This window comes from Pongo pygmaeus, chromosome 4, assembly GCF_028885625.2.
Source record: "Pongo pygmaeus isolate AG05252 chromosome 4, NHGRI_mPonPyg2-v2.0_pri, whole genome shotgun sequence".
Lineage (NCBI taxonomy): Eukaryota > Metazoa > Chordata > Mammalia > Primates > Hominidae > Pongo > Pongo pygmaeus.
Genome location: NC_072377.2, coordinates 66,203,087 through 66,217,236, shown reverse-complemented (window position 1 = coordinate 66,217,236; position 14,150 = coordinate 66,203,087). Strand labels below are relative to the sequence as shown.

Genomic DNA, 14,150 nt, shown 5'->3' with positions numbered 1-14,150 from the left:
TGACCTCAAGACAGTGAGATAATACTGAATTATCCTGGTGGGCCCAACGTAATCATAACAATCTTAAAAAATGGAAGTGGGAGGCAGAAGGAGATGGGGTAAATTTGACTGGGAGAATGGCCAGAGAAATGTAAAATTGCTAGCTTTGAAGGTGGATTAAGGGGATCACGAGCCAAGAAATGTGGGTGGTCTCTGGAAGATGGAGAAAGTGTTCTCTCCTAGAGCCTCCAAAAAGGAATGCAGCCTGTCAACACCTTGATTATAATCCACTGAGACCTATGTGAGAATTTTAACCTGTAGAACAGATTTATTACAGATAATAAATTTGTGTTATAAATTAGTAAGTATGTGGTAATTCCTTACTGCATCAGTAGAAAATTATTACAGAACTCTACGACAGCAGACAAGCTTTATGTTTGAATTGATATGATCTTCCCTCTCCTACCTGCCAAAGAGAGATCGGATCTTCTCTAGAGGAGGATAACATAATGCAGAATCTCTCCCAATTTTGTCTATGTAATTTCTAGCACTCAATCAGAAACTTCCAAGCTTACCAACAAATGAGCTTAGGAGGAAAAACAGACAATAGAAGAAGACTGACATCTCCAGGCCTAGATGCCTTTACGAGTAAATTATTCTAAACACTTAAAAAAGAGATAATACCAATCTTATACAAATGCTTCAAGAGGAAAAAAAGGAACTTTTGTAAACTTTTTTTATGGGGCCAGTATATCCATGATTTCAAAATTTACAAGGACATTATATGGAAAATTACAAGCCAATGTCTCTTACAAATATAAATACAAAAATCCTAAATCAACTATTAATATGTAGAATCTAGCAACATACAAAAAGAATAATATATCATGAGTGGACAAAAACAAGGTTGTTTTAACATCTATAAATCAACTAATGTAATTCATCATGTTAATAGAATGAAGGGGGAAAACTACATATTAGTCATCTCAATAGATACGAAAATTTTGAAATAAAAGTCAATATCCTTTTTTTTTTTTTTTTTTTTTTTAAGAGACAAGAGTCTTGCCCTGTTGCTCAAGCTAGAGTGCAGTGGCGCAATTATAGCTCACTGTAACCTCAAACTCCCGGGCTCAAGGGATCCTCTCAGCTCAGGCTCTGAAGTAGTGAAGGCTACAGGTGTGCACCACCATCTCCGGCTAATTTTTTAACTTTTTGTAGAGACAGTGTCTCTCTGTCTTGCCCAGGCTGGTGTCAAAATCTGGCCACAAATGATCCTCCCACTTTGGCCTCTAAAAGTGTTGGGATTACAAGCAGCCACTGTGGCCATCCTCATTTTTAAAAATTCTCTGCATACTGACACACATAGGCTCAAAATAAAAGTATGGAGGAAGATCTACCAAGCAAATGGAAAGCAAAAAAAAAGCAGGGGTTGCAATCCTGGTCTCTGATAAAACAGACTTTAAACCAACAAAGATCAAAAGAGACAAAGAAGGCTATTACATAATGGTAAAGGGATCACAACAAGAAGAGCTAACTATCCTAAATATATATGCACCCAATACAGGAGCACACAGATTCGTAAGCAAGTCCATACAGGCCTACAAGGAGACTTAGACTCCCACACAATAATAATGGGAGATTTTAAAACCCCACTGTCAACATTAGACAGATCAATGAGACCGAAGGTTAACAAGGATATCCAGGACTTGAACTCAGCTCTGCACTAAGCAGACCTAATAGACATCTACAGAACTCTCCACCCCAAATCAACACAATGTACATTCTTCCTACCACCACATTGCACTTATTCCAGAATTGACCACATAGTTGGAAGTAAAGCACTCCTCAGCAAATGTAAAAGAACACAAATCACAACAAACTCTCTCAGACCACAGTGCAATCAAATTAGAACTCAGGATTAAGAAACTAACTCAAAACCACACAACTGCATGGGAACTGAACAACCTGCTCCTGAATGACTACTGGGTACATAACGAAATGAAGGCAGAAATAAAGATGTTCTTTGAAACCAATGAGAACAAAGACACAACATACCAGAATCTCTGGGACACATTTAAAGCAGTGTGTAGAGGGCAATTTATAGCACTAAATGCCCACAAGAGAAAGCAGGAAAGATCTAAAATCGACACCCTAACATCCCAATTAAAAGAACTAGAGAAGCAAGAACAAACAAATTCAAAAGTTAGCAGAACGCAAGAAATAACTAAGATCAGAATAGAACTGAAGGAAGTAGAGACACAAAAAACCCTTCAAAAAATCAATGAATCCAGGAGCAGGTTTTTTGAAAAGATCCACAAAATTGATAGACCGCTAGCAAGACTAATGAAGAAGAAAAGAGAGGAGAATCAAATAGACGCAATAAAAAATGATAAAGGGAATATCACCACCAATCCCACAGAAATACTACCATCAGAGAATACTATAAACACCTCTATGCAAATAAACTAGAAAATCGAGAAGAAATGGATAAATTCCTGGACACATACACCCTCCCAAGACTAAACCACGAAGAAGTTGAATCTCCGAATAGACCAATAACAGGTTCTGAAATAGAGGCAATAATTAATAGCCTACCAACCAAAAAAAAGTCCAGGACCAAACAGATTCACAACCGAATTCTACCAGAGGTACAAAGAGGAGCTGGTACCGTTCTTTCTGAAACTATTCCAATCAATAGAAAAAGAGGGAATCCTCCCTAACTCATTTTATGAGGCCAGCATCATCCTGATACCAAAGCCTGGCAGAGACACAACAAAAAAAGAGAATTTTACACCAATATCCCAAATGAACATCGATCCGAAAATCCTCAGTAAAATACTGGCAAACCGAATCCAGCAGCATATCAAAAAGCTTATCCACCATGATCAAGTTGGTTTCATCCCTGGGATGCAAGGCTGGTTCAACATACACAAATCAATACACGTAATCCGTCACATAAACAGAACTAACAACAAAAACCGCATGATTATCTCAACAGATGCAGAAAAAGCCTTTGAGAAAATGCAACAGCCCTTCATGCCAAAAACTCTCAATAAACTAGGTATTGATGGAATGTATCTCAAAATAATAAGGGCTATTTATGATAAACCCACAGCCAATATCATACTGAATGGGCAAAAACTGGAAGCATTCCCTTTGAAAACTGGCACAAGACAAGGATGCCCTCTCTCACCACTCCTATTTAACATAGTTTTGGAAGTTCTGGCCAGGGCAATCAGGCAAGAGAAAGAGATAAAGGGTATTCAGTTAGGAAAAGAGGAAGTCAAATTGTCCCCGTTTGCAGATGACATGATTGTATATTTAGAAAACCCCATTGTCTGAGCCCAAAATCTCTTTAAGCAGATAAGCAACTTCAGCAAAGTCTCAGGATACAAAATCAACATGCAAAAATCACAGGCATTCCTATATACCAATAACAGACAAACAGAGAGCCAAATCATGAGTAAACTCCATTCTCAATTGCTACAAAGAGAATGAAATACCTAGGAATCCAACTTACAAGGGATGTGAAGGACCTCTTCAAGGAAAACTACAAACCACTGCTCAACAAAATAAAAGAGGACACAAACAAATGAAAGAACATTCCATGCTTATGGATAGAAAGAATCAATATTGTGAAAATGGCCATACTGCCCAAGGTAATTTATAGATTGAATACCATCCACATTAAGCTACCAATGACTTTCTTCACAGAATTGGAAAAAACTACTTTAAAGTTCACTTGGAACCAAAAAAGAGCCCACATTACCAAGACAATCCTAAGCCAAAAGAACAAAGCTGGAGGCATCACACTACCTGACTTCAAACTATACTACAAGGCTACAGTAACCAAAACAGCATGGTACTGGTACCAAAACAGATATATAGACCTATGGAACAGAACAGAGGCCTCAGAAATAACACCACACATCTACAACCATCCAATCTTTGACAAACCTGACAAAAACAAGAAATGGAGAAAGGATTCCCTATTTAATAAATGGTGCCGGGAGAAGTGGCTAGCCACATGTAGAAAGCTAAAACTGGATCCCCTCCTTACACCTTATACAAAAATTAATTCAAGATGGATTAAAGATTTAAATGTTAGACCTAAAACCATAAAAACCCTAGAAGAAAACCTAGGCAATACCATTCAGGCCATAGGCATGGGCAAGGACTTCATGTCTAAAACACCAAAAGCAATGGCAACAAAAGTCAAAATTGACAAGTGGGATCTAATTAAACTAAAGAGCTTCTGTACAGCAAAAGAAACTACCATCAGAGTGAACATGCAACCTACAGAATGGGAGAAAATTTTTGCAATCTACCCATCTGACAAAGGGCTAATATCTAGAATCTACAAAGAACTTAAACAAATTTACAAGAAAAAACAACCCCATCAAAAAGTTGGCAAAGCATATGAACAGACACTTCTCAAAGAAGACATTTATGCAGCCAACAGGCACATGAAAAAATCTCATCATCACTGGGCATCAGAGAAAGGCAAATCAAAACCACAGTGCGATACCATCTCACACCAGTTAGGATGGCGATTATTAAAAAGTCAGGACACAACAGATGCTGGAGAGGATGTGGAGAAATAGGAACGCTTTTACACTGTTGGTGGAAGTGTAAACTAGTTCAACCATTGTGGAAGACAGTGTGGCGATTCCTCAAGGATCTAGAACTAGAAATACCATTTGACCCAGCCATCCCATTACTGGGTATATACCCAAAGGATTATAAATCATTCTACTGTAAAGACACATGCACCATATGTTTATTGCGGCACTATTCACAATAGCAAAAACTTGGATCCAACCCAAATGTCCATCAATGATAGACTGGATTAAGAAAATGTGGCATATATATACCATGGAATACTATGCAGCCATAAAAAGATGAGTTCATGTCCTTTGCAGGGAAATGGATGAAGCTGGAAACCATCATTCTCAGCAAACTATCACAAGGACAGAAAACCAAACACCACATGTTCTCACTCATAGGTGGGAATTGAACAATGAGAACACTTGGACACAGGGAGGGGAACATCACATACTGGGGACTGTCATGGGGTGGGGAGTAGGGGAAGGGATAGCATTAGGAGAAATACCTAATGTAAATGATGAGTTAATGGGTGCAGCAAACCAACATGGCACATGTATACCTATGTAACAAACCTGCATGTTGTGCACATGTACCCTAGAACTTAAAAGTATAATTAAAAAATATATAAAAATAAAAATAAAATTCTCTGCATACTAGGAATAGAAGAGAAATTCCTTAATTTGATACAAAGTATCTATTTTTTTAAAAAACTAAAGCAACCATTATATTTGGTGGTAAAATGTTGAAAGCTTTCCCTTTGCATTATTCCCATTATATCCTCTGTTCAACATTGTACTGAATGTCCTAGTCAGTGCAATAAAGCAAAGAAAGGAAATAAAAGGGATAGGAACTGGACAGAAGCATTTAAACTGTCATTCACAGAAGACGTGATTATGAATGTAGAAAATTCAAAAGAATCTATAGGCAAATTATTAGAATTAATATAAGTAAATTTAGCAAATTTGCTGGATACAAGGTAAATTATATTTCTGAATTCCAAACACAAGCAATTATAAAATGAAATATCAAAACCAATATTGTTTACCATAGCATCAAAAATCATCATATACCTAGTAATATATTTAATGAAAAATATACAAGACTATTCTGAATACACAGAGAACTTTAGAACATTATTGAGAGAAATTAAGACCTAAATAAATTTGGGGTATTCCATGTTCAAGAATTAAAAGGTTCAGTGTGGTAAAAATATCAGTTCTACTCAAACTGATCTATAGAATCAATGCATTTTCTATCAGACTCTTAGAAGATTTCTTTTTTGAAAATTGACTAGCTAATTCTAATGTTCATATGGAAATGCAAAACAGCAAGGCACTCTTGAAACAAAAGAGTGAAGTTGGAAGACCTCACTATCAGATATCAAGACTTGCTATAAAGTTATACTAGTTAAGGCAATGTGATATTGGTAAGTAAAAAAGAAAAACACCACACAATGGAACAGGATAATCAAGAAATGTACCCGCTCATGACATTAATTTGATTTATGATAATACAGGTAACCCTTGAATAGTGTGGAGGTTAGGGAAGCTGACCCCCATCGCAGTTGAAAATCTATGTATAATTTTTGATTACCCCAAAAGCTTAACTACTAATAGCCTAGTGTTAATTGGTAGCCTTCCGGATTACATAAACAGTCAATTAACACAACTTTGTATGTTATATGTAATACATACTGTATTCTTTTATTATTTTTTTTTTTTTCGACATGGAGTCTCGCTCTGTCACTCATGCTGGAGTGCAGTGGCCAGTGGCGCAATCTCAGCTCACGCAACCTCCGCCTCCTGAGTTCAAGTGATTCTCCTGCCTCAGCCTCCCGAATATCTGGGACTACAGGCGCGTGTCACCATGCCTGGCTAATTTTTGTATTTTTAGTAGAGACAGGGTTTCACCATGTTGGTCAGGCTGGTCTGGAACTCCTGACCTCAGTTGATTCACCCACCTCGGCCTCTCAAAGTGCTGGGATTACAGGCGTGAGCTACCATGCCCGGCCTATATACTGCATTGTTACAATAAAGAAGCTAGAGAAAAGAAAATGTTATTAAGAAAATCATGAGGAAGAGAAATATATTTACTACTAAGTCAGTGGAAGTGGATCATCATAAAGGTCTTTATCTCATCATCTTCACATTGAGTAGGCTGAGGAGAAGGAGCAGGAAGAGGAGGGGTTGACCTTGCTGTCTCTAGGGTAGCAGAAGGTGTAAGATTTGGAAGGAGAGGCAGGCACACTTGGTATAACTATGGAAATACATCGTAATTTTTGTGTGTTCTGCTTTATTTCTCTAAAAATGTTTCTGTTACAGTACTGAACCTTCTTCCACTATTTGCTTTAGTTTCAGAGCCCGTATCATTGAAGGGTCCATGTCATAAGAGTCCTTTGTGGCTTTTTTTTTTTTTTTTTTTTTTTTTTTCAGAATAGGGCATTTTTGTCTGCATTTAAAACTTGTTCAGGCAGATATCCTTTGTCCTCGATGATTTTCTTAATGGTATCTGGAAACTCATCTGCTGCCTTTTGGTGGGCAGAAGCTTCTTATCCTATTATCTTGACTTTTTTAAAGCCAAAACTCTTTCCAAAATTATCAAACCATCTTTTTCTGGCATTAAATTCTCCAGCTTTAGATCCTTCACCTTCCTTTGGCTTCACATTGTCATATAATGACTATACTGACTTTGCTTTTTAAAAGTCATATTAGAGTCTACATATAGATACGCCTTTCTGTTAACAATCCTGCACCCACATAAAAGCTGGATTTTCAATAAGAGGTCAAAGATATTTCACAAAACATACAAGGTTTTCACACCTGCTGGCATAGCTGCATTGACAGCATCACAAATTTTCTTTTTTCACAATGGTTCTTATGCTGGACTCATTTATCTTGAAATGGTGGGCAACCACAGCTGCACACTTCAGTCTATGGTACATGTCAAGCAATTCAGCCTCTTCTTATAATGTCATGACTTTTCTCTGCTTCTTGGTACCACTTGCAGCATCACTAGTGACGCTTTGTATGGGTTCCAAGGTGTATGATAGTGTGAATTTTATCTTGACAAAACCATTATTTAAATATATATAGATATATTTATTTATTTATATGAATGACCCCCAGGTTCTCTAGCTTGGCAATTGGGTGGATTATATTGTTATTTAGTAAGATAGGGAAGGGTTGGAATGATGAGTTCAATTTTCAATTTGTTGAGTTTGAGGGATTTACAGGAAATCCAAATGAAGATAATCCAGGAATCAATATATACATACCCAGAATTCAGGAGTGAGGTCTACACTGAATATACAGATTTGTGCCTTACTACATATTGAGTGTCCCTAATCCAGAAGTTCAAAATTTGAAATTTTTTGAATTCTAGATTTGGAATGCTCAACCAGTAGGTATAATGCAAACCTTCCAAACCAAAAAAAAAAAAAATCTGAAATCTGAAACATTTCTGGTCCCAGTTACTTTGGATAAGGGATACTTAACCCATAACATACAAGTGGCAATTGAAAGGAGTACATAGAACAAGACCTTGAAGACAAAGATAAATAGGACAGAAAAAGGAAACCAAAGCCTGCTAAAGGTGATGAAAAGATGTAGCCAAGGAGAGAAAGAGGAAAACCAGGAATATATGATACAATGGAAGCCTGTAAAAGATTGCTTTAAAGAGGATGGGAGTAATCGATTGTGTTGAATGCTACTGACAGATTAAATCAGATGAGGAGGATATTGGTAATATTGGAAGAGTAGTGTGATTTAGAGTAGTGCAATAAAAATAAGACTGCAATTAGTTGAGAAATACGTGGGAGATAAGGAATTAGAGATAGCCAAAGTTTGGATTTGAAGAGGAAAGATTAGGGAGAATGTAGGGCGAAAATGCTCTTTGTTTTTTTTGTCTCAGGGAAGTGGTGTTAAGATGAAAAAGACTTGCACTTTTAGTGCTGTTGGGAATGAGCCAGTGGGGACAGAGGTTATAGATACCCAGAAGATAATCTATAGGGTGAGATTTCTGACAGTGCTGAAGGGAATCTGAACACAAGTAGGGGGATTGACATTAAAAATGGGGAGGAATCTCAAGACCAGCCTGGCCAATATGGTGCAACCCCATCTCTACTAAAAATGCAAAAATTAGCCGGGCATGGTGGCAGGCACCTGTAGTGCCAGCTACTCGGGAGGCTGAGACAGGAGAATCGCTTGAACCCGGGAGGCGGAGGTTGCAATGAGCCAAGATCGTGCCACTGCACTCCAGCCTGGGCAACAGAGCGACTCCATCTCAAAAAAAAAAAAAGGGAGGAATCATGTTTCTATGATAACAGGAGTGAAGAAGGAAAAAGGATAAGTGGAAGCAAATGTGTTTGTAGGTTTGGTGGTAAGACATTAAGGAAATTCTGATTGAATGCCTCCTATTTTCTCCTTGAAATAAAAGATCAAATTACCTGTTGTGACTGAGTTCGTATATTTGTGGAGAAGATATGAAATAGCTGAGGAATACTGCAGAGAAGAATCCAAGTGAAATATAGTGGGACTGGCAGTCATTACTGAAATCCAGAGGAAATGAATAATCTTTTATGGTGATGTCACACTGCCCTAATTATAAGATTTTTTTCCTGAGGAGAGCAAGGGATTGGCCAAGTCTGGGCTCATGGGCAAGTCTGGCTCATGGCCTTTTTTTGTAAATAAAGTAGGTTTTGGACACAAATATTGAAACCGCCTTTGCAAAACTTGTATCAGTGAGAAAACTGTGGCAGCGGGGGAGATCTGATCTAGCCACCACCCACTCTTGCCTTTAGCCTTCAAGCTGCCTTAATTATTCCTGGGCTTTGGCCAAGCTAACTTTGGAAGACATTTAGTTAATACTCTATTTTTTTATTTTAGATATTTATTTGTTTATTTATTTATTTATTTTTGAGACAGAGTTTTGCTCTGTTGCCCAGGCTGTAGTGTAGTGGTGTGATCTTAGCTCACTGCAACCTCTGCCTCCCAGGTTTAAGCGATTCTCCTGCCTCAGCCTCTCGTATAGCTGGGATTACAGGCGCCTGCCACCACACCCAGCTAATTTTTGTATTTTAAGTAGAGACAGAGTTTCACTATGTTGGCCAGGCTTGTCTCAAACTCCTGACCTCAAGTGATCCGCCTGCCTCGGCCTCTCAAAGTACTGGGATTACAGGGGTGAGCCACTGCCCCCAGCCATTTATAGTTTAAATGATAATAGCCCTTCTCCAAAACTCAACCACCTTTGTAAAGCTAATGAGAGACCACCAGACTAGGAGGAGGAGACAAGCCTGAATTCTGCTATAACATAGGCCCAGCAGTGGCTCACACCTGTAATCCCAACACTTTGTGAGGCCAAGGAGGGTGGATTGCTTGAGCTCAAGAGTTCAAGACCAGCCTGGGCAACATGGCAAAACCCCGTCTCTACCAAAAATACAAAAATTAGCCAGTCTCATAACCTGGTCTCATTAATTAATAAATAAATAAAGAGACATAAATGATTGCCAGCCATTATTCCAGAAGTCACAAGATATATAACTTCCCCAATTACTCCTGCATATAACATCACAACTGTAGAACTTGAGATTGGCCTTTTGAGATATCTTTTCAGGATTTTTTCATATCTAACACCAGTGGCTCCACCTGGACCTGCCAACTGCCCCTGTGGCCCCACCCAGAAGTGGCTCAGTGCACAAGAGGACCATTCCCCACACCCTTATGATTGCACCCCCAACCAATCAATAGCAAGCATCCATTCATTGCCTAACCACTCCCACCCCTTCCCCCAATCTACCTTTGAAAAACCCCAAACCTACAAGACTTCAAGGAGGTTGATTAGAGTAATATTAATAAATCCCATCTCCCACTTGGCATGGCCAGTCTTGCATCAGTTAAACTCTTTACTGCAATGCCATGGTCTTTGTGAATTGATTTTGTTTGTGCAGCAGGCAGGAAGAACCTGGTGAGCAGTTACAATATGTTCATTTGTTGTCTATGACTGCTTTAACACTGCAGTGACAGAGATGAGTAGTTGGTCCTGAAAGCCTAAGATATTTACCATCTGACTTTTACAGAAAGTTTGCCAACACCTGGTGTAGATCAATTTGGATATAAGTACAGAGAAGGCAGACATTTGGGGTCAGTCTTGACAAGTGGTGAAGTCTTGACAAGTGGAAGGATATTAGCAAAGGAATTGCAGATATTGGCAGTTGACCTTGGTATTGGTATTGGACCTTGAAATCCAAGCTGGAGAGGAAGAGAAGTAGATGAAAGGAACTGATAGGGGTTGCAGAGTTTATTCAGATTTCTTGAGAGTATCTGGAGGGGGAAAAGCTGAAAATCATAGAAGATTGTGGTCATAGATAACTGAAATGTATGATTTCAAAGAAGGGGCAATTCTAGGTAGTGACAGTGTCCTGGGTGTGGTAGCTCAGGTTATACGGAACTGAGAGGCAGTGCTGGCTACATCACCCATGTAGATGCTGAGCCCCCTCCCCACCAGGGTGGGTGGAGAGGAATATGGTGAGCCACAGGCTTGTATTTTCTTAATTTCTGAGATTTATTCGGAAAATATATTTTTTTCTCATAGAAGGGAAAAGAATGTTGTAAATGACAGGATTTCAAATTATCAAGGTTTTTGGGGGTATTACATTCCTATGTTTAAGTTGAATTGCTAACAGTCAATTTAAAAATAGCTAAAAATTTAGGGAAAAGTAAACAGAAAATTTATTGCCTTGTTTTTATACTTAAACCTTATACTTTTTAAATGTCTTTTGATTACCAGACTGCAGATGTATTTAATTTTGAGGAAACAGTTTATAGTCATCATATGTCTCCAGTCTCCACCAAGCACTGTTTGGTAGCAGGTTTGTAAGTGTATTCTTTTGTCTTTTGACATACTGAAAACTTTCTCCCTTTTTATATCTAGTTAGTTTTGATGTAGACATTTTAACCCAGAGGAATATCACAATTCTATATATATATATGTACTATTTATATTCAACAGATATTCTGCAAGGCAAGCACTATGCTGTGGCCAGGATTCAGAGAATAAGAGCATATTTCTGTCTAAAGAGTTCCTTTTAAACCACCAAAGTTTCAGAGATTTTACATGAATAAAATTTGGCAACTTTCCCAATTTTACACAATAAAACAAGGAAATTCTTTCTTTCTCTAAGATTGTGATTCAAATTAAGCATCAATTTATATAAAAGCACCTGCAACAAATATCTTCATATATAAGGAAGAAAAAATGATTTTCTGGTATCAGGTATCTGGGCCCTGTGATTCATTATTTCTGTGGCACCATGTGAGTCTCTACCTCTTTTATCTGTGAAGAAGAGCTAGGAACTAAGTTGTCTTGAGGTCCTTTCAGTCTGTGTCCAGTTTCTGTGAATCTGTTACTAGTGATTGGAAGTATATCATTAACTTGGAAAAACTAAGCTATTAAAATACAATGATTTGATGTGATAAAATGGAATAGAACTGTACATACATACACATTTACCAATATAAATTTCCTGGGTTTGATACTGTGTTTTAGTTACCTCACACATAATCGTTGGGGAAACTTAGCGAAGGGTACACAGTTCTCTTTATACTAGCTTTGCAACTGCTTGCAAATCTGTAATTATTTCAGAATAAAAAATAAATGTAATAATAGAGATCTCTTACTACTAAAATATAACTGTAATTAAAATAACTTTTCTAAATGTAAACGTTAAAAATGACAATGTATTTTTGGCATATATCTTTATATTTCTGCATGGATACAGTGAAAATGTCATGATTACTAATGATAATGTCTTGTTTCCTTTTGATGATGACTTATGATAAAATTATCTTAAACCGGTTCTGTTTTTACAGTTGGTACTAGAGGACCCAAAGTACAACTTTGTGACTTGAAGTCTGGATCCTGTTCTCACATTCTACAGGGTATTTTTATTTTATTTCAAGCAGCAACTACTTTGAGTAAACGATTCAATAAAAAGAAACGTTCCTAACAATGTATTCTTTGTAAGTGACATGACTGATGTACTTTGTGCTAGTTGTTAAGAGTCAGCAGGGAAATAAAGATCCTTCTGTGCATTATTCCTATAAAACTGAACCATTGAAAACACATTTATATGAACAGTGGTCATTGGGGAAGCTCAAACAATATGAAAAATAAGTCTAACTCAAAACCTTGTGTTATTTCTACATTTAAAAAAACTAATGCAACTCACATCAGTGTATTTGTCTCATGTATTATTTAATATTCTGGCTAATGAGTAAACGTTGTTCTTAATATTTAGGTACATTTTTTCTCAGTAAAAATATTTTAGAAAAATATATTGAAGTAATTCTTTGGTGAAGGTGTATTTAAATTATTCTTGCTACTTTTATCAGTATTAGATTGTCTAATTCTAAACAATGAAAAGATAGAACATAATTTATATATTTTGACTCATCTCAAAGAAACATAACAAACATATTAAGAAAAGTTGGTGAGATGGGTAGCATTTTTTGAAATTATTATGAATTTTTGTTAATATAAGCTGGGCAGATGGAAATGTCTGATGTGAATAGTTCAGTTAGCTAAAAGTGAATTAAAATATTGAAATCAGTTACCCTTTGAACTTATCACCTGTGCTTTCTAGAAAAAAACATTTTATATAAATGCTTTTCTACAAGCATGAGTTAAAGTAAGTTTCTCTTATAACTTTATGAGAAATTGGAAAACATTTTTATCCTTTAAAATGTTTATCTTGTATGTTTTATTACAGTAATTGAGCTTGAGTTATATGGATTTACAGACATAAGCTAACAACTGTATTTAAAAAGAAAGACTTACTTAACTCCGTTTTTTCCAAAGCAAAACCAGTTCTTTTACAATAAAATACCATGTGTTAGAAATACCCCTGTAAACTTCACATTAGCATTGAAACATCGATTATTATAAATCTGAAAAATGATCATATCTATTCACATTGAATATTTAGCCTCGCTTTCTTCAGAATCAAGCAAAATTATTGGCACTTTATCTTCTGATTTTTCGGATATCTTGCAAGACTTTTCATATAGTTGTATTTGCAGGTCACAGACAAGAAATATTAGCAGTTTCCTGGTCGCCACGTTATGACTATATCTTGGCAACAGCAAGGTAAAATTTAACTTATTTGCTTTTGAAGTTAGTAATTAATAATAAGCATTTTGAAAAGTCTACATTTATGTAATGTATATATTTTAGCTTATTTAATTATTAATTCACTCCTTTAAAATGAAGTATTGAGTTAGAAATTTTAATTCATGTCCCCAAAAGAAATCTTCCTTTGTATTCTAATTCTAATCCTATCCACCTTCAAGGTGTTTCACCTTAGAACACAGAGGAACTGTGTTGTGTCATTCTTACACACAAATGTATAACACAATGCTAATTTTTAAATAGAGCATTTTTATTCATTATCTTTAACCTGGAATTATTTTGAATTTGATATAACATATCCACACATTCATTGATTCAATTTTCTAATATTTAATTACTTCCTCCCACGTGCCAAGCATTGTGCTAGGGACACAGAGGTA

General features: G+C 36.7%; 1 protein-coding gene across 4 annotated transcripts in view; it reads left to right on the top strand.

Annotated features, from left to right (window-relative positions):
• ERCC8 (ERCC excision repair 8, CSA ubiquitin ligase complex subunit) overlaps positions 1 to 14,150 on the top strand; it is a 71,588-nt gene that overhangs the window by 29,180 nt on the left and 28,258 nt on the right. For 3 of the 4 annotated variants that reach the window (XM_054487844.2, XM_054487841.2, XM_054487842.2), the window contains 3 exons: positions 11,371 to 11,452; positions 12,453 to 12,521; positions 13,662 to 13,728. In XM_054487844.2, coding sequence (XP_054343819.1) covers positions 11,371 to 11,452; positions 12,453 to 12,521; positions 13,662 to 13,728 — 218 coding nt within the window. The remainder of the gene's footprint in view (positions 1 to 11,370; positions 11,453 to 12,452; positions 12,522 to 13,661; positions 13,729 to 14,150) is intronic. The other variant, XM_054487845.2, reaches the window with a different exon arrangement.